This window comes from Python bivittatus, unplaced genomic scaffold (assembly GCF_059951505.1).
Source record: "Python bivittatus isolate LINGU-HERP-01145 unplaced genomic scaffold, Pbiv_v1 ctg000530_np1212, whole genome shotgun sequence".
Classification (NCBI taxonomy): domain Eukaryota; kingdom Metazoa; phylum Chordata; class Lepidosauria; order Squamata; family Pythonidae; genus Python; species Python bivittatus.
The window spans coordinates 9,503,458-9,523,436 of NW_028277085.1; the positions used below are offsets into that span (position 1 = coordinate 9,503,458).

A 19,979-nucleotide genomic window follows, 5' to 3' on the forward strand; every position below is an offset into this window, starting at 1 on the left:
CGAAATCTGCATCTGCTATTAATTTAGGCTGTGAAAATATATCAGAAGTACTTATGCAGGAAGGGTAAAACTTATGACTTCAAGAGAGAGCTGATAATTTAAAAAATTCCTGGGCACTCCTGCTTGTTTTAACAACTCCATCATCAACTGACTATGAAGAAGAATTGCCTGTCAACAGCATGCTTCCCTTTTCCAGGATAATTTTGCCTCCCCAAGCTAGCTTTGTTTGGTAGATGGGGACCTCAGCTGAAGGAATAGCCCTCAAATGGCATTGGCTAGATTATTCATCTCCTTCCATCCTTTGACAATGGCAGCTTCAAAAAAGCAGTTCATCAAGTTCCCATCAAGATGGAATGAGTGAACTCAAGGCCAAGGATCATCTTGGGTTGCTGAGAGCGAGGCATCCTGGACCAGGTGATACATGTATGTTACCACACTAGGAACCTTGCTGGGAGTGTCTACACTTCATGCTTGGTTGCCTCAGTGAAGGAAGAGGGCCCTGTTTCCAACATGCTTATTGCAGTTTCCAGATTCCATCTTCATCACCTTCACAGCCATCCCACCCACTAGGAATATTGGCTAAGATAAGAAATAATGTATTATTTCATGTATCCTTTGTCTGCAATGGCCAGAATCCTGAATGAGCCTCGTACAAAATGAACGTCAACTTCAGTCCATGTCAGAATAGATTGCATATCTCATCTCTTTTGCCGTATTTTGCATTTCTATATATTTCTTCTGACCGTGTCCAGCATGCCAAACATGAATTCCCTTCTATTTGGTTAAATATATTACTGATTTGTGCCAGAGTTTTCCAGACTGATTGTATTGAGACTTTTCTCCAGGATCTGTTGTTTTCCATCTGTTTGCAATGTCAAGTTGTACCAGAAGGCTTAAAACAAATTCTTAACCCTTTTAAAATTAGCGGTATTTCCAATGGATCCCAACAGGCAATGGTTGTAAAACTTGTGCTGTTTTCCAACAGAAGATTATAACACGTCTGTTTTGTCTCCATCAGGTATTCTAATCTAAAACGGGGGCTGCTGAATATCTTCAGCTATAGTTCCCACAATCTCTTATGCTAAAAACATGGACACAGCAATAATGGAAGAACCAGCACTCCTTTGACTGCTTCCTAAAATTCACATAGGTCTTAAAGTTAATTTTAAATGATTTATTTTGTAATAAATATTTACCTTTCCAATATAACGTGGATAGAAAATCGTTTCAGATCTTTGCAGGAACCAGTGTAAACTTTTTTTCCCATTCATAAGGATGAAGACCATGTATCTCTTTCTAAACTTGACAAAAAAAATAGTATACCAATAATCACTTGGTATTATGATTTAACCAGATCCAATATGGTTAAATCATATTAATTGGATGCTATTTTATGTTTTCAGTTATAAACTTCCATCTTTGAAGACCCTGGAATAATGCTTATTATGTTGTTTTCAGCATAGTAGTTTTCAAACATGATGCTCAGATGGAGAAATACTTGTATGTATCTACTCAGAAGTAAGCCCCACTGAACTCAGTGGGAATTATTGGCAGCTCTGTAGTCTTTCAGCTTTTAGAGTCTTACTATTTTATTTTATTTTATTTTATTACTTTACTATTTACTATTTTACTAGGACTATTTTACTAGTTTAGTTTAGTTTAGTTTAGTTTAGTTTAGTGTAATAAGTAGAAAGCAGGTCCAGTGATACTACTCAACGTATGCTACTTTTCATGGTGACTTACCTTCATTAGGATCAATCCAAAGATTGCGCAAGAGTTTGGGTAGGCTGGCAAAGCATTCCATGGCTTTTCAAAGCAGATGAATGATATGACTGGCAGCTTTAGGGCATCTCCTGTGTGGGTGGATAAACATATGATGAAACTCATGCCAATTCACTTCCAGGTAGAAAAGAAAACCTGGTTTTGTAGTCCATTTTATTTTGCAAGCAAATGAAAAACACACACCTTTGCACAGGTAGTCCTCAGCTTTTATTGTCTGCTGCCGAGACTTATTTTGGGTGAGATGGGTGGCCATATAAATTTGACAAACAAATTTCTGTTGCTAAGCGATGTGGTCGTAAAGTGGGATGTTACATGACTGCATCGCTTAGCGACGGTAATTCTGGCAGTCCTGGTTGTCATCGTAACCCAGAGACTACATGGGTTGTTAAGAGAGGACCTCATGTGACTGGAGCCCTAGGCAAGAAGGCTGTCTGGCGAGAACTGCAGGCAGGTGGGTGAGTGCCACACACAGGCACTATTGAGCGCGGGCAGGCTGGTGGGGACTGCTATGGGGCATAGGCAGGCAGGAGGGTGCTACAGAGTGCAAGATCCCTGGGATCTCATACTCCATAGCAGGGCTGCTCAGGAGAAAAAGCAGTGGAAGCGACTTAGAGGTGACTTGTGACCTTCCCTGCCAGGCTTCCCCGCTGACTTCGCTTTGGGATGTCAGCGGGGAAGGTCGCAAATGGCAATCACGTGACTGTGGGATGCTGTGATGTCATAATCGCAAACTGGTTGACAAGTGCTCAAATGGCAATTGTGACTGTAGGGACGCTGCAATGGCCGCAACTTCGCGGACCAGTCGTATGTTCCCCTTGTTCAGTGCCATTGTAACTTTAAACGGTCGCTGAATGAGTGGTCGAAACCCAAGGACCACCTGTAAGCAGCAAGAACAAAATTGTTCTGTGACAGTTTATATACCTATTTTTTGATCAGGCCACGGGCATCCCTGATTTTAATTTTTAAAGGCAACTACAAAGTTAAAGACAGAACTCCAACGGCCCTGGTGTTTACAGTAGCTAGCATCATTTCATATAGGAAAAAGAGGCCCTGTTTTGCTCCAAAGGGAGCAACATGGCAAAACTTTCTTCTGTATTCACAAAGCTGTTGCTGATTGCTGCTTTTTCTTTTCAGAGCACAAAGATGGAGTACTCCTGAGAACCTTTTAGTCACTCACTTCAGCAAGTTCAGTGATTCATTCACAAGAGTTTCCCTCCACTGCCGTGGGTCTATATCCATCCATTCTTCTCACTTTGCTTGTCTCTGATTTTGGTTCAGACAAATTAGTGCCTAATACAGTTTTCTAGAAGAAGAATAGCAATGACAGAAGGAAATGCTGAGTTTATTTAAGTTGAGGGTTTAAAATAGAAATGAGACCGCATGCGAAAAGTCATCGGTAGAAACCCAGTATGGGGTTGGTCCTCCAGCAGCTGTTTAGAGAAAATACCATTTCCATATAAAAAGCCATTTTACCATAGAAAGTTGTTTCCTTCTTTCTCCACTTTGGTATTTTCAAAAACTCTGCAGAGGCACAATAAGTAAATCATCACAATACCCTGCTGTAAGACAGGGGCATTTTTAGAATTCAGTGGCAACATTGGGAGTGTAGTTATGAATGGTGCCAGTCATTTCTCCAACACTAAGAGAGAAAAACAATCAGATTTCTTAGGAAACCCATCATAGCCAAAACAGAGAAAACAGAACAAACTGTAGCCTTATTTAACCTCCTGCTGATAGATACCAGGCAAAGGTACTGAATTAATCATACAGGAGACAGACAAAATAATTTCAGCATTAGACCATTTTAAAAAAAGCAGCTTTGTTCCTTACTTTCTAGATGACCCCTAGGATTTCAACCCCACCATTTCCCTAAATATACATTTAATCAAGACATACTTATACTGGAGCTCATAATGAGAGAAGTAGTAGTAATTTAAAAATGCTGTAATCCCCAGATCAATGTCACTTGAAGAAAAACAGATGTCTCTGCCAGTTTTAGGTTATCATAGTTTCTATTATTTCATGCAACTTCACACCCGTTCTGAGCTCCAAATCTTGGCTTCAGACACAGCTTCTGAGTAATGGCTATAGGAATACTAGAATAAAGTCTGGGAAATCTGAATTTAAATCAGAAGAATGAAAATAGTTATGAAAGATAAAACCACTGGCAGAACATTACACAAAGTTATTGGTCTTCTACTAACTAAAACATCTGACTAAACTTGGAAAGTCTTCATCTCTTTTCTAGAACCTAGAGGTGCGTCTGCTAAATGCGGCTCGACTCGCAGAGATTTCCCCAGCTCTTACTCCAGATAACCATCTGCCGGTTTGCATGGGAATCTGCAGCAAAGCACAGGACAAAAAGATATTGAAGGCTTGTTCCTGTGGCATGGCTTAGAAATAGCTAAGGCAGGATTAGAAATAGCTCCTCACAGTGAGAACGGATTAGCAGTGAAACAGACTGTCTCAAGAGGAAGAAAAATATGTCTCCTTCCTGCAGAGGCGAAATAATATCTGCCAAGTGAAAGTACCATGTTGACTTTAAAAAAAAGGGAGAGACTACCTTTGGAACAAAGGGTAAACCAGATGAACTCTTTAGACTCCTTCCGGATTGAAACACGTGAATTCAGTGAGCACTTAAGATCCACGGAGGCCGCAATGGGAATCCGACATAAGGAAGATGAGTCTGATTTCTGCAAGAGAACAGAAATGAGCAGTCTGATGAAATGAACTCTTTGTCACAAAAGCTCTAACGAAAGGTCTTAGATTTGGGGCTTAGCAAAGAAAACAGCATCACTCAAAGCATCAAGCAGGCTCAGGAAACTGCATTTGGGCTCCAAGGTGGGAGGAAGAGATTTTGAGTCTTGTCAGGTAGGGAAGCAATCTTTCCTGCTCTTCCTTACAAAGCTACAGCTGGAGCCAGTTCCAATCAATATTATTAAAGGATGAGTCACAACAGCCTTGTCTTTCTCCCCAGGCCAGGCTCCACTAACTGTGCCCAAGAGCTGCAAGGGAAGCAACTGCAAATTATCAGCTTCTCTGCTCTTCTCACCTACACAGACTCGTCCACCTCCTCTTCCCAATAAGCCAATTAAAATTAGCCTCCAAGTACACAGGGAGAAGCATTCTCTAAAGAGCTACAGATTGATTGAGAAGCACAGAGCAACCTGAATGTCTTTTGGCTTGGAGTTCTTTTTTCTAAGTGCTTGCATACAAACCAGGGATTAAGGGAACTCTGGCATCAGGATGCGACTTGATTAGAGCAGTGGACTGAACTCAATTTTTAGACCTGACCCTGTGGCTAGCGTAGGCCCACCTCTTCTGCATCACCACGGCTCTTGGATCTTCTCCAAATGCTGCATACCTCTGTTGCGGGGATTAAAAAGTACGTGCCCATTTCAGGTGGGAAAAGCAGCCCACGTGTGTAGTTTTGCAAACTGGCCACGTGGCTGTTGGGTCTCCTCAAATGACAAATCCATTTAATCAAAGATGCGAGTGCTTTGGGAAGCAGGACTTTCTGCCTTCCAGGCTGTTTAGCATTTCAAAGGGAGAGACTTCTGTCAAACTTACTGAGTGGCTGTTGTTCTGAGGGGAGTGACTTGGCATCCTATAATTAGGAGTCCATTTCAGAACGGTTCCCGAGGCCTACACCATCGCCCAGTAATGTGTAGCCATAGCAACAGTGGTTGCCTGGGTTCCTCCGGCAACACTCTCCAACTTGAACACTTTCGGGGGTTCTTCCTGATGCAGCATTTTCCCCCAAGGTAATTCCTGACTCAATGGCAGCAGCCAGAAGATGCTTGCAAGAGAAGAGACAACAGGCCACAAGTAAAGAAAGAAGCACTTCCAACTTTCCTTAGTACTGGAGAAAAGCTGAACTAGTCAGGTCTCTGTTATGAAACACACTTTCCTTGGATATGTGGAATGAAATTTGAAGGCATCTCCCAGCATCACATTGGCAACTATTTTATATCTCTGGAAGAACTATCTTGAGCTACATTTTAAGATATGGAGGCACAATGCCCTCCCCCCATCCCCAACATTGCTGAAGAACACAACTTTCAGCTACCCTAGCCAGCAAGGCTAATAATGCCAGATGGTGGGAGATGTAGTTCAATAACCTTTGGAGGGGCCCAGGGTATGGCTGGTCATTTTTCCCAGGCACTAGTGAAGCTATGCCAGATCAAACAAATATATATCTGTGTTTCCAAATCAAGGCTAGGCAATCAGATCCCAACCCACTCAACTTTTAGGAGTACATCTGGTTTATGCCAAGGAATGTTTCTACTAAAAAAAAAATTGTAGTAGGGATGAGGAGAGGTTATGAAATTACAGGGAAAGGCAGCTAACAGTAAATAATTCAATGATCTTGTCCAGTGAAATATGCGAGCTTACTTACATTACCACTGAACATCAGAACTATTTTACCATTGATTACAAAAGCAGCCAGACATGCTTTCAGCTTTGTTGATGAACAACAACCAAAAAAATGTAATTCAGATTATGAAAATCGTTTGCCTGCATGTACAAGTGCAAACATTTATTGTGGATTTAGACATAATAAACCTAATAAAAACACCCTCAGTTAAAAAAAATAAGCCACAAGTATAATGTCAAAGAGCAGCAACATAGCCAATCAGTTGGGTACTTTTTCACAAAACCCCTTATAGATATCCATACAGTGATCCATTTCAGACACTAATAACATGTGGTACACATATATGCATATACACCACTGATCAAAACTTGACACAAGACATCTTCATGTATCTATGATACAAGATGATACCATGTGTTTGGACAGCCCCAAAACTCACTGAAGATCTGGATCCCCGGCGCAACCTAACCAGACTTGCAAAAGATGGTGAAATATGGTGGAATTGTGCCTGTGGCCCTGAGGTTTTGGGAAGAAGGGTGGGATCAGAATGAAATTTAAGCCAATAAGAATGGTACTTACCACACAAAATCCAAAATCTTGAGAACTGTTTTCTGCAAACCTAACTTCCAGCCACTTCTATGTTAATCTGTCTTCAGTGCACAGCCCACATGCCATGATATCGAATTCTTGAATGACATCTTCATTTGCTTGGAAACTCCAGGAACAAATAGGAAGGGGAACTAAAAGATTTTATGCCATAATTCATTAAAAAAACCTTTCAGCCTCAGCCTAGAGCATTCTCTGCACAGGCAAGCAACTTGCTAAAATAGTTTGGGCCAAGAAAAGCAGGAGGCTGCTTGATCGTTTTTAAAAATTGCAATGCCAAACATGTAACATAATTGATTGTTTCTGTTCTTTGTCAAAGAGCCAGAAAGTGACTTTAGGTGCATCCAAGGGTTACCGACACCCATCGTTACCTTCCTCAATTAGATCAGCAATTTCTACCACCAAACATTTTTCCTATGATAGCAACCTTGAGTGGTAGGTTGGGCTCAAAGAGTGTGGTTGACCTAATGAGCTTCTGTGGTTGAGGATGGACTTGAACCTTGTCCTCTCAGGTCTTAGTCCAATCTCTAAACCACTACATCATGTTGGACACTCTGGTAGAGAAGCACATTGTGCAAAGTAGTAAGAACCCAATAGAAACAACTGAGAGCCCTGTAGTGCCTTAAAAACACTAAGCCGAATTCAACCTTGCATGAATGAACTTCAGCTCATTCTCCTCTCTACTCTGCCTCAAAATACAGGGTGTCCCAAAAATCTCAGGGACACCCTGTACATACCTCAGATCTGCTCCACAGTGTCTCCTATCTTCCTGAGCAAATATAGGGAATAAAAAAGGAAAATGAATTCATTCTGTCAGTAGATCCTGTTTCAAACTTTTAGATAAAGGTCTTAACAGAGATATCATGGCACAAATGTATACCAACAGCAAGGATTCTATGGTCCTCCAAATATTGTTTGATGACCGCAGGGGTTGATAACTTGTAACATTCCAGGTGTTGAAGAACTGCAACTTAATCATGCTTCCTAGAGCTGCTGAGCTATCTAAAGTTAGCAATTATGCTGGGTATGCTTTCAGCATCCAACAAGACCAGGAGAGCTATTGACTCTGCATTTCTGCTTATACCATTGTAAGTGGTCAGACTGAAGGTACAATAAAACCTTGTATTTGCAGCAAGATATATTATTTATTTATTCCACATATATTCACTTATTAGACATATACCCTACTTTTCTTTCAGGAGTTCAGGTTGACGTATATACCCTTTCCTCCTCCTCCAACAAGAACCTTGTGAGGTAGATTGAGCTGAGAGGGAGCAAAGTCTTCCAGGGAGCTTCCACGATTGGGGATGGATTAGAACCTGGGTCTCCCTGCTGCTAGACCAGCATCTTCACCATTACCCCCACCTAGCTTTGGGGCTGAGAGAGCAACAGGCCCAAAGTCATCCTGGAGCTTCTGGAGCTAAGGGTGGACTAGAACCTAGGACTCCTCACTCCTTGTTCAACACCTTCATCACTACACCACCCTGACTCATGGGCTGGGAGACAGAGCAACTCTCACTCAGGGAGCTGCTATGGCTGATGCTAGACTAGAATGTGGGTCTCCCCCTTACACCTTCCCCACATTGGCACTCCCAAATTAAGGAATGTCTCCCTCTACGAAGAGGATGGAAATATTGCTAACTTTAATTTACTTGATGGTAAATTTTCTTTTTGCCTTTTTACTATGCTGTATAACAGAGTGGAGAATCAGGGATCCACAGCGTGGATCAAGCACACAGGTATCTTTATTCCTCCCCTCTAAAAGCTCATTTCCAGGAAAAAAAAAAATGAAGCAGTTATATTTAATTAAGATGCATTCTGTATTAGGGCAACTATTTAAATCCTAGTTTAACTTTTCTAGTAAAAAAAATAAAATAAAAAGAATCCCCCAACTTGTGTTAAAGCAAGAACATGTAATTCAGGAAACTAAACGGTGATTAAGCCAGGAGAGAATAAATACACGAATTTTGTTTTTTTAACTTAAACTATATAGATATATATTTACATAAACAACTCTATAATACAATAAAATCAGATAAAAATCACAAAAGGTAATTTTTTTCTTAATTGTTGGTTTTTCAAATATATAAAACCCCAGGATTTACTGCTACCATAGGAAATTCAGAGATCAGTTTTTGCTCAAAATTAATTCACATGGAAGAGGAAAAAAAAATACTCGCTCACAGCAAACAAGGTAAGACAATTTCACTCCAATGAACCTGAAATAATTTCTCCAGGTTGATTAACCATATTTTATATATCTGGATAAAAATACACTTCACTCATTGTAGTATTTCCCCTTATAATTGGTTAATTTGCCATTTACTAAACTCTATTCTGAACAATAAAAAGTAAAGCATGTTGCAAACTGATTACTAAAGTTGTATAATAACTTTTAAACATTTGGGGTCATTTTAAAATATTCCCATATTTGTAAGTTAGCAGGCAGGAATATAGTACTTTCTTAAGTTGATGTGATGTATATGAAAATACAATTTCAAAATATTCAAAAGGATTAAAGTGTTGTGTCCCCCCCCCACCCCCCAGGATTGGGACTGCCTGCTCTGTCATACACAAAGCTTTTTCAAGACAATTGTGCAGGATTGAGAAATCAACTTGAGTCTTCTTTTTTCTGACAATCCTATCTTCTTGGTTAGAATATGGCTAAATAAAATTATTGCTAACCAGTATTAGAAAATAAGATAATTAATCCACTCAAGGGCCTAAATCATAGAATTAGCCCAACAGTTTAAGTATGAGACTTGCTTTAGGCCCTAGTCCAGTATACTGTTTGGCTTAGTCAAGCTAAAGGGAATACAGATCATCTATTACTCCACGGATGCATATTTCTAAGAATCTGTGCTCCTTTGATTTCTCTGCTGGTGCAGAAAGTCTGGCTCAGCCTCCTTAAAACAAGGGGAGGTTCTACATTACCAAAGCAAGCAACAATCTAGGGAATAAGAAAAAAAAGAAAAGAAAATGCAAATATACATATAAACATTTTGGAGTTATTAGGCACCTTGTTGTTTTTGAAAGCTGCTTTCTCACCAGCCTAGTTTGATCACAAGAAAATGTCAAAGTAGAAAATTATTCTGTGATCTCTGAAGATATTTAAATCAGCAGCTTGGATGCTATCTTTCCCTCCACAGCGTGACTATTATTAGCTGCGTGTTCCTAATGCTCTCTATCAGATGCCTTATTGTACCATTTCTCACCCAGGATTCTTATTACTACTGAATATATCATAAATATTTAAGCCAACCTTATAAATAATCTGTCCAAGATTGCAAGCCCATATAGCAAACAACTGTGACAAACACCAGCCTCATAAAGAAAGATCCTATGATTCCATTGTAAGTCCAGATACCTAGTCCCGATAGAAAGCCTACAATGGCTGAGACAATTGATGGGAAAGTTTTTAAAAAGAAACAATTTTTAAAAAACTTTCTTTAGCTTCACCTGAACCTTATTTATAATTGCTTTCAAAGGAACATGCCTAGCTGACATTTTCAAAGCAAAAAAAAAAAAAGCCTACATGGGTTTCAAACACCTCCACAAAAGTGCTTTCAATACAGGTTGTTTCAAGAAGAGCTGGGAATCGTTCCAAGGAAAAGCGAATGGGTAAGAAGCAAAAATAAAACCCTAGTAGGAAGACCAAAGGGCGATATGTTATTTCCCAAAGAGGGCACGAACCAAGACACCATCCTCAGCTATCATTTTTTCATCAGTTGATGGGCCCCCAAGGCCACCGCAGAGCCTGCCCATTTGCCACATCAATAGACTTTTCAAGCAGGTTCACCTATTAGTGTTCTCTTCAAGTGGAGAGAGGTCTCTTGTTGGAGAAATTCTCTGCATACGAGAAGCTCCTGAGGCCAAGGGGAAGCACTTGGAAGACGGAATTGCTCTGTTGATGAACTTGGAGATCATGCAGTTGCAAGAAGACCAGGTTGGGAAGGTCTCCCCTCCAAAGGGCAAAATATGGTTCTTCCTATCATTTATAATTTTTTTTTTTTTTAAGGAAAGAAGCAAGGAATTGAATCTTAAATGTTAAATGCTCAAAACATGTGTTCTATCAACAAACATACATTTCTTACTCTAGCTGGGCACAGCTGCTATACTATACAGTTACTCTGTGCAGAGAACAAGATTAGCAACTGCCATGTTGGAATGTTCTAGTGACTATTAGGACAGATCTAGACTTTGTGAAGGAAGGGGAGCCAACTTATCAGTCAGAATAGCCTGCAGGCAGTTTCTTTGGCCAGCTGGGCCTACACAAAGAACAAATGTTAAATGTTGCATTTTGCCAGACAACAGAGCACACACAGGCTACAGAAGGGCTGAAAACAGAGCCTTTAAAATGATCTTTAGAAAACTGAAACAGTAAGGCAGCCTTGATGTTAATTATGGCAGAGGTTGGTTGGCATAACCTTCTGGCTTTTAGTTTTAAAATGCCAAGGAGACTGCTACTTGCAATTCACTGCTTTGATACTTCAGCTGCTGACATGAAACAGAAAGCCAAGAGGACCAGCCCATTCATGGGGCAAATGGGATGAAGGACCTCTCATGTGCCCTGATTTATGTTACTTACAGTTCCCTCATCTCAGTTTCATAAAGCTAGGCTTCCTGTTGACAAAGATAAGTAAGCAAGCCTACTTGAAATGTGTACCCACCCCCAATCAACATTTGAAGAACACTGATGGGTAACCTTGGACCTTCTGTATATTGCTAACTACAGCTCCAATCAGCCCCAGCCTGTATGATGAGTGGCAAGGGTTGCTGAGTATTGTAGTGGAGCAGAAGGCTTTGCTTTGGCCATTTTGCCAGCCAAGCTTCTTTCTGAAACCCAAACTTGGTTTTAAGCAGCTCCATCATCAGCCACCCAGTCCCCCAGGGCATTGCAGAGCAAAAGTAGCTGTTTTGGAAAAAGGAAGAATGGAAGCATTTTGATCACTAGGAACCCATCACAAGCTTTTGCAACAAAGGAGTCGTGACTTCTGCAGAACTGGTTCTTCTAGCAAGAATGGAAGCTCATATTTTAAAGAGACAGGTCTTTCTTTCTTTCTTTCTTTCTTTCTTTCTTTCTTTCTTTCTTTCTTTCTTTCTTTCTTTCTTTCTTTCTTTCTTTCTCTCCTTTCCTCCCTCCCTCCCTCCTCTTCCCTTTTTTCTTTTTTGCATATTGGAAAATGAGGAAACGGGACCATCACAGCCGACTTGCAGCTTAAAGAGAACATGGTTGGGTTGTCAACCCTCCACTTTTTAAAAAAATGAAGATGTATAAACATCATATTCAGAACAATGGAAGCATCCCGACTTATGGAATCATATGCATGCATATATGTGCAAAATGAGCCTACTGGGACTTAACTGCAACTTTAATAAGCAGTTAGGCGCATAGGGCGCAAGCCATAAAATTGAAGGAGATTTGGCTCACCTAGGAGACCGAGCATATTCGGGGACCCTCTAATTTCTGTATAAAGCACGCAAGAGCTAAGTTCATAGATTTGACAGTATGAAGTATGGACTTTATTGTTCATGACTGTCAATCCATTTATACTACCAAAAACAGGGAAGTACTTCTCACAAATCTCCCTCAGTAGCGCAGGAATCTTTGCGTAGTTCTTAGTTTGAGACTGGATTCTACCCTTTTCTTCAACCCTTTTTGTAAGATGAAGAGCATTTCTGAGCAGATGAAGAAAGCTTTTTTTTCCCCACTCCACTATGAGCACAATCAGCCCCCACTCATTTGGATTTATGGAGCAGGGTTTGCAAACACAGCCAGAAGCTTCAAGATAGGCTGGTATCCTTCCTTTGGACTTCCTTTCTTAGATGGTCATCTAGGATAATACAGATTTATGCTTAATTCCAAGGATACTGTCTGATTTTGCTAATAGTAGGACTAGGTTTTAAGGATGCCTGGATGAAACGTAGCTCTAGAATCCAAATAGAGCCAGTTTACTCTTCACTCAATATTCATTGTAGCCATCAAATCCTGCATGCTTATACTATTATACCTGCAAATGTTCAAGTCTTGCATCTTCACACACCACAAGGCCACCAAATAAAACCCAATAACTTGTTTTTTGTTTTTGTTTTTCAAAAAAGCCCCATCCAGAATTATGGTAGCACTTGAACCATTTGAACTATCTTGTGCTCAGTTTTCCACCTTATTTTGTCTGGCTTCTATCAATTTGTCACTGTGATGTTTATTATAGTTTTAGATCATTATGTGTAAACACACTTGTTACAAGCCGGGCAGGTCATAAATGTGTTTTAAAATAAATGCATTTATCCTGAATACAAAAATTCCCCTCCAACCTCTTGTGATAGACGGTGGCTACTGGGCCATTCCTGAAGGGCATCTGTTGACCTCACCACCATCAGTTTGGGGATGAGTTAAAAAAAGTCCAATTTCTCTATACTGTAATAGCTGATATATCATCTACACTTCCAGAAAAACCCACCAAGGGTGTCATAAAGTGCACATTCATTCTGCCGAAAGTGACAGGGGAAACCTTCACTTCATACGTTGCAATCTAAAAAAAATGGGTTTTAAGTGCACATTATTGAACATGGCAAATCCTCTAGAAAAAGGCCTCACAGGTATTTCAAGAAGAAGAAAGAGAGAGAGTGTGCAATATGGACATTTTTGAATGTGGCTTTTCCAATTTGTTCCTTAAGGCTAGGAAGATCTACTACAGTAGCTACACCATGGCTACTGCCAAGAACTCTGTTCTGTCTGCACTACAGAATGAGGCATACATCTGCAGCAGCTGAGCATTTGGGGAAATGTCTCCCTGCTACAGTTGCAGCAGGCCTTAAAATCAGTTTCCCTGCATCACCTCCTGTCACTGGACCTCCTGTGTTAAGGTAGGTTGAGGTACAGGCCTCCTGAGACAAGAGACCTCCCCTGCCTGTTCACAAACCCACAAAGGGCTACAGCAGTACGATTTTAAAAACTGTCATCTCTTTCTTAAAGAAAGGAAGGAAGAAGCAAGGAGAAATTTTTGGAACGAAAAAAAAAAAGAAGTGAAAAAAAAATTAAAATCTTTAGCCTCTATGTACAAATCACATTGCAAGGAAGAACATCCATCTTTTCACTTTTTGTAGAAACATATACCTTGGTTTCGGACACATACACACACGTACACACCAAATATTATTTGGGGATGGGAGAAAGCTGCTGTTCCCTAATTGTCGACACCCAGTTTCGAGAGTCCTTGCCGAAAATCTTGCAATTCGTCAATTTTTCCATCTAGTACATCTAAAAAAGTCTGCAACTCTGTCTTCAAGTTGTTCTGCCTGTGTTTGCTCTCTTCCACCTCCGTCCTTAGAGCTCTGACTTTCTCTTCAAGGTCTTTATTCCTTTTCTCAGCAGCCTGCAAAACAGAAAGGAAGTTTGAAGAACAGCCTGAACAGCAGGCAGAGAGTCCAATATGTCTCCTTCCACCTCTTTCTGCATTTCTAACATGATGTCCTTTATAAACCAATCTGCAGTCAAATTCTCCCAATTCATTTTCATCTGAGTAGCGCATAGAAACATGGATATTTCATCAGTGCAACGAACTATTTGAGGCAATTAAATTAGCCTTCCCAATTCAGGCAGCCTCCAGATGTGTTTTGCGACAGCTGAGTGGGAATTTGGGGAGATGCTCTTCCACACCTGAACACTCCAAATCGAGGCAGATACATTAAAATCTAGTTTTCTCTGACTTCACTTGCAAATGCCACATAATGGCTACGAGTTAATGCCGTCTTGTTTGTGAATTCAGTTTTTTAAATTAAACATAAATATACCCAAAGTTTTATTGGCTAATATGTATAAAGGCCGTGCAGTGAGGAGGACGTCTTTTTCAACTTTTAAAAAATTTTTGGTTACAAAAAGAAGGAAAAAAATACATAAAAGCCCTTTAAGAAAAAAGTGAAAAAAATACAACAAAGAAAAAAAGTGTTAATATATAATTATAACAATAAGTTACGATTCTATATAAACTTATCTAATACAAATATTATTCAAGTACATATGTATTTCTAACAGAGTTACAGTATATGACTATCATTTTTTTTTTAACTCATTTATATAAAATATAGTGAGGGGGAGTCTTAAAGCTCTCCATCAAGGCAAACCTACACTCAAGCACTTTGCTTCTGAGAGTGAATTCCTACATTGTCCAACTCCACCCCATTCTTAAGGCAGGGTGAAATGAAAATATGTACTCATGAAATCATTTCAAAACTGAAAAACAAGGTGTGCCTTCTACAGAATGAAATGTTCTGGAATTGAAATCATCGCCTTTCACTAGATGAATGCCAACAGTACAAAGTTGGAATGAAGGTATATTATTTTATTATTTTTTTAAAACACAATGAACAAATTAACCAACCTAAAGATACCTCCAGGATGGTGGTAATATAAAAGGAAATACACAGGGACCAATAAAAAAGATGGGAGTAAAATGCTCTAAATAAACTCATAGCAAACAAGGACAAGACTGAATGCACATTATCCTATGTTACTTTTGAACAGCTGGGCTACAACATGTCACAGACGAGATGGCCTTGCGGCCTTGTGATTTTATCAGTGGGAATGCTTTGTATGATTTCCATTCAAAAATGGGAAGAACATTTTCAAATCCTAAATGGGAAGAATGATTTCCATTTATAAATGAGACGGACAGACTGTAGCTATATCTTCTTATACAGATGAGGAATCTGTAGCCCTCTAGATACTGCTGAACTACAAACAACTACCAGCAGCCACATCAAGTAGGACTAATGGTGGGGGATTCTGGGAGTTAGGGTTCAGCAATGTCAGAAAGGTGGCCTATTCCCAACCCTTACCCTATTGCACTGGCTCACACTGAGAGCCAATTCCACTCTCCTGACTTGTTTCAGATATGAATCATACACTTTGGACTTGTTTCCTGCAGTCAGAAAAACATATTGGCTGTAGATTTGAAGCAATATTTTATTTAAAATGCAAAATGTTTTACTGAAGACTAATAACTATTCATACCTGCAATTTCTGAGAAACAGTTTCACATTCTGTCATGAGCTGAGGTATAATTTCACCCTGTTTCCGAAGATCCTCCAATTCCTAGAGAAATATGCATGCAATGAAATTATAATCACGTATATCCTCACCTTCACATTTTCTTAAATATACATGTAAAAAATTAGAAAAAAGCATGAGCACCTGAGTGTTAAGGGAAGTTTCCACTGTCAAAGGAAAGGAATCATTAAAACATTAACTTAAGGGGAAAAACATGTCTCATTGCTATGCTTTATTGCAAACTTAGCAATTATTTAATGTCAACATTTAATGATACTTTCTGCTTTAATAGTCCAAACACATAGATATGTTGATACATTAAAACGTTGTGTTATACTTGGGGGGTGCGGGGGAAGAGAATGCGTTAAAATAGCAACATTCATTGCAAGCCAAGATTTGACATAAAATAGGGTGATTCGTAGCCTTCAAGGCAATATCTTGAAGAAGAAAACCAGAATGGTTGGGGAAGGGACCTCATTTAAAAAGCTGCTCCGTCATCCATGCCCTTACCCAACCTGTGGCTCCAGAGAAGCTCTTTCTAGAAATAGCAAATCAGCACCGCTCAAGTGGACAGCGCCAACTAGCTGATTAGGGGGTAAGGTGCATTTGGAACTGCAGGATGGAAGGGAACATTTTTAGAAGGCTGGGGGTTACCCTGGGTATTCTTCTGAGTGGTCCCCGTGGGAAGGGGAATAATAAAGCAAATGGGGCAGAGCCACAATTTCCTGGTCTAGGGAAGGGAGTATTTTTTTAAAGCCTACACTGCTGCTTATTCATCTCTAAAGGGCAGGGAGCTCTGATTCCTGTAAGAGGTGGTTCTGGGTGGAAAAGGGGGACTCAGAAGCCACCAGGTTGTTACCCATCTTGTCCATAAATGATACCCATTCCACTATAGCATATGAAAACTCTTCAACGGAGGAGGAAAAGCACTGTTTTCTCTCCCTCCTGCTGCCCCCTCCTTTCTGGCCTTGCATTCCCACTCAGAAAGTGAGGGTTTCAAAGGTGCTCCTTTCACCATGTCACACTTCCTGAGCAGAGTTCACACTGGGTTTGTCTTGCAAAGGCAAAATTAGCTTTTTGTCTGGCACTAACCGGGGCCTGCTAATGCGAGGGCACTGCCTGAGAAGCAAACCCAGGGCAAACCCTTGCCAGTCAATGGAAGGGCAACCTGTCATATTTGTGAGTCTTGAAAGTTACAAAATACTATTATGAATGCTATTACCCATGGAGAAAGCTGGGGGGGAAAGGCTGGCCTTTTTTCTCTCTCTCAAGCTTATGGGCAGATGTTTGAAACCGGGCATCACCATCTATCAGTCTGAACTGATTGTGTGTATGTGAAGTTCTTTTAACAGGCTAGTGTTGTTAAAAGCATTAGTGCACAAAAGCCTAAAAGATTCCCGGTACATGCATCAGCCTCAATTCAGCCCAGAACATAAAGAGCAAAATTTAACAGAGAATATTTGGAGAAAAGCTTTCTACAGCCATAATGATAGAAAAGAGAAAAATCCTGCCACCCAGTCTGGAACAGATACAGACCCATGTCAGATGCCACTGCCAAACTTCAAGACAACATTCCATTATACTGAGATAATAGCTTTTATATGTAGTTATTGTATAATGAATGCGTTTTATTGTTACTGAATATACTAGGAACTATCATGCTTTAATGTTTTCAGTAAATTTGCAATCTCTGTAGAATGTTTATTGGGAAAATTAGAAATGATAAGGAAGGGGAGGAGGAAGAGGAGAAGGAAAATAAGTAATTAATTGCAAGGGTGACCCAAATAACTCCCATCAGCCATTCTAGCATGGTTAATAATAAGGAATGCTGAGAAGAATAGTTCAGCAATATCTGAAGGGCTTCACATCTCCAACTCCCATCTCCCACTCTTCAAGCTTATATGTGTTCTCTTCCCCATGTCTGGTTTGTCTTAACTACAGTTTACTGCAATTTACCATGATTAAAAAGGCTTAACAGGGTCCACTTAGCCAATGGATGGGAACACCTGGAGGTAACTTGATTAATCTCTTGCTGCAGCCAGCTGCCTCAGAAAATTAATTGGCTGACTTAAAACACAAGAACCCTTCTTTCTCATCTTCTAAAACCTATTATTATAGTAGAACTTCTTGTTACTACCTTAAAAAAGTCTAGAGCCACAAAGTTTAAAAGAAATAATACGGTATGCAAAAGTCTTCCTTTCTCTCCCTCTTTCATTGAACCCACTCTCTCAACCCAGGCTACCTCACAGGATTGGTGATGTGGGGGTAAAATTGGGAAAGAGAATAAGCCTACTGTGAGCTTCTGGAGACAAAGTAAAGAGAATGAGTGAGTGAATGCCTGAATGAGGATGACTCAAATTATAAATCCAAATTCTTCCTCAGCAAATCTTACTTTTGCATCTCTATATCCCCAAAGACTCATTTTGACTAAGACTCATTTTGACTCTATAGCTCTTCATTCCCATTCACAGCTTTACGTACCAACTCTTTATCCTGAAGTTCGGTTTCCAGCTCCTGAAGGCGCCTGCTAAGCTGTGCGTTTCGATCCCTCTCCTTATCGATTGCATTGCACTGCTCTTCCAGTTCCTCAATCTTAAAGAAGGAAAACACATCCCCTGTTTAACTTTGCACTTGAAGTTGACCGTTGGCTGGCGCTTTATAACATGAGCTCTACCCTATTAGTAGAGGCTGCCCATCCATTGTTGCATTGGGAAAATTGAAGACCCATCCAATTTTCATGGATACCTTCACAAAAACAATCCCCATCTTTTAGGAACTACTGAGGAGCTCATCACCCTCAACAGGTTTATGGAGGATCTTAGTAATAATAGCAAAAGCTGATGCTTTCGTTTGTGGCGTCCAATACCTTGCTCCGAAGTTGATCATTTTCGTCTTTGCAAATGGAAAATTGCTTTTTCCAATGTTCTATGCTAGCCGCGGATTCTTGCAGAGCAGATGTGAGCCTTGCGTTGCTCTCCCTAAGCGTTTGCAGTTCTGATTCCCATTTCTTTACATTAGAGGTACTAAAGAAGGGAAAATACACATAGGTACTCTTGAAATTTGTCAGTAGAAGTCTAACTGTGATCTGTTTTTTTCAAAAGTAACAAACAAAAGAGCAATGCCCCCATATCATCTTTATAATTAACATATTTTTCAGATTATACAAAATAAATTAGTTTGGCGTTTACACTGCCATTGGGTTGGTTTTTGCTGCAACACTCCTACACCTTTGCAAATTAAAAGAGGACATAATACTGATTATTTAACATTGTGTAGTCCCCTCAACCTGCAAAAAAGGATCAGCATTACCCAAGCATGTCTACAATTTGCCTTGTGCAATGTAAATTATTTTATAAACTTCTGGTTGAAAAGAATTCTTGTAAAAGAGGTAGATAAGTACTCTAGCTTGTGTCAATCTGGTATAGAAACAACATTTGTGAACCTGCTCAGTATGTAAGATATGACTCTTCTGCAGGGATGAAAATTGAAAACAATTTGAAAAACACTTTGCAATGTTGGGTTTGTCTAGCAACATATGTGGACACCAGACGCTGGATGTTCTTTGGTCCTCAGGAACTCTTGGAACTGGCAGACACTTTTACAGTTAGAACACGGTTACATCACAGAGCTAGGGTTATAATCCATCTCCCTAGAATGATGGCATCAGAAGCCAAAAATGGATACATTCCCATTGCACCATTTTGTCTGTTTTTAGGATCAAGCCATCCATCTATCCCCAAAGGAGGAAATGTACTCTCCCCACAACAGAGTGGGTCATCATAAGGATAGCAGAATGTGCAGAAATGGCTAAATTGACTTGTTTGATTAGGGAAGGAACAACAGCTACTTTTATAAAAAACTGGAAACTCTTTATGGACTTTTTGCTGAAAGCGGATAAAAATGAACTGGTGATTTCTGGATTTACCAATTAAAAAGGGCTGTATATGGGGAGAAGGGAACTACATTATGTAATTTTGAAGGGAGGAAATGCTATTCAGTATGTTTATAACTGTTGTAAAGGAGCCTGGAAGTTGCTTCTTTAAGTATTTTTTTCCTTTTTCTTCACTTTCTATTGTTTTCAGCTCTTTTCCTTCCTTCCTTCCTTCCTTCCTTCCTTCCTTCCTTCCTTCCTTCCTTCCTTCCTTCCTTCCTTCCTTCCTTCCT

General features: G+C 40.0%; 1 protein-coding gene across 6 annotated transcripts in view; it reads right to left on the bottom strand.

Moving 5' to 3' along the window:
* Window positions 1-1,743: 1,743 nt before the first annotated feature.
* HOMER2 (homer scaffold protein 2) overlaps window positions 1,744-19,979 on the bottom strand; it is a 65,116-nt gene continuing 46,880 nt past the window's right edge. Inside the window, exons 6-12 of one of the 6 annotated variants that reach the window (XM_088148609.1) lie at window positions 18,682-18,838; window positions 18,297-18,407; window positions 15,780-15,860; window positions 5,353-14,142; window positions 4,346-4,475; window positions 2,960-3,085; window positions 1,744-1,853 (exon numbers count right to left, since the gene is read on the bottom strand). In XM_088148609.1, coding sequence (XP_088004735.1) covers window positions 13,954-14,142; window positions 15,780-15,860; window positions 18,297-18,407; window positions 18,682-18,838 — 538 coding nt within the window. In that variant the 3' untranslated portion in view covers window positions 1,744-1,853; window positions 2,960-3,085; window positions 4,346-4,475; window positions 5,353-13,953. Of the gene's footprint in view, window positions 4,476-5,352; window positions 14,143-15,779; window positions 15,861-18,296; window positions 18,408-18,681; window positions 18,839-19,979 lie in introns of all 6 variants that reach the window. The other 5 variants (XM_088148610.1, XM_088148608.1, XM_088148607.1 and 2 more) reach the window with 5 other exon arrangements.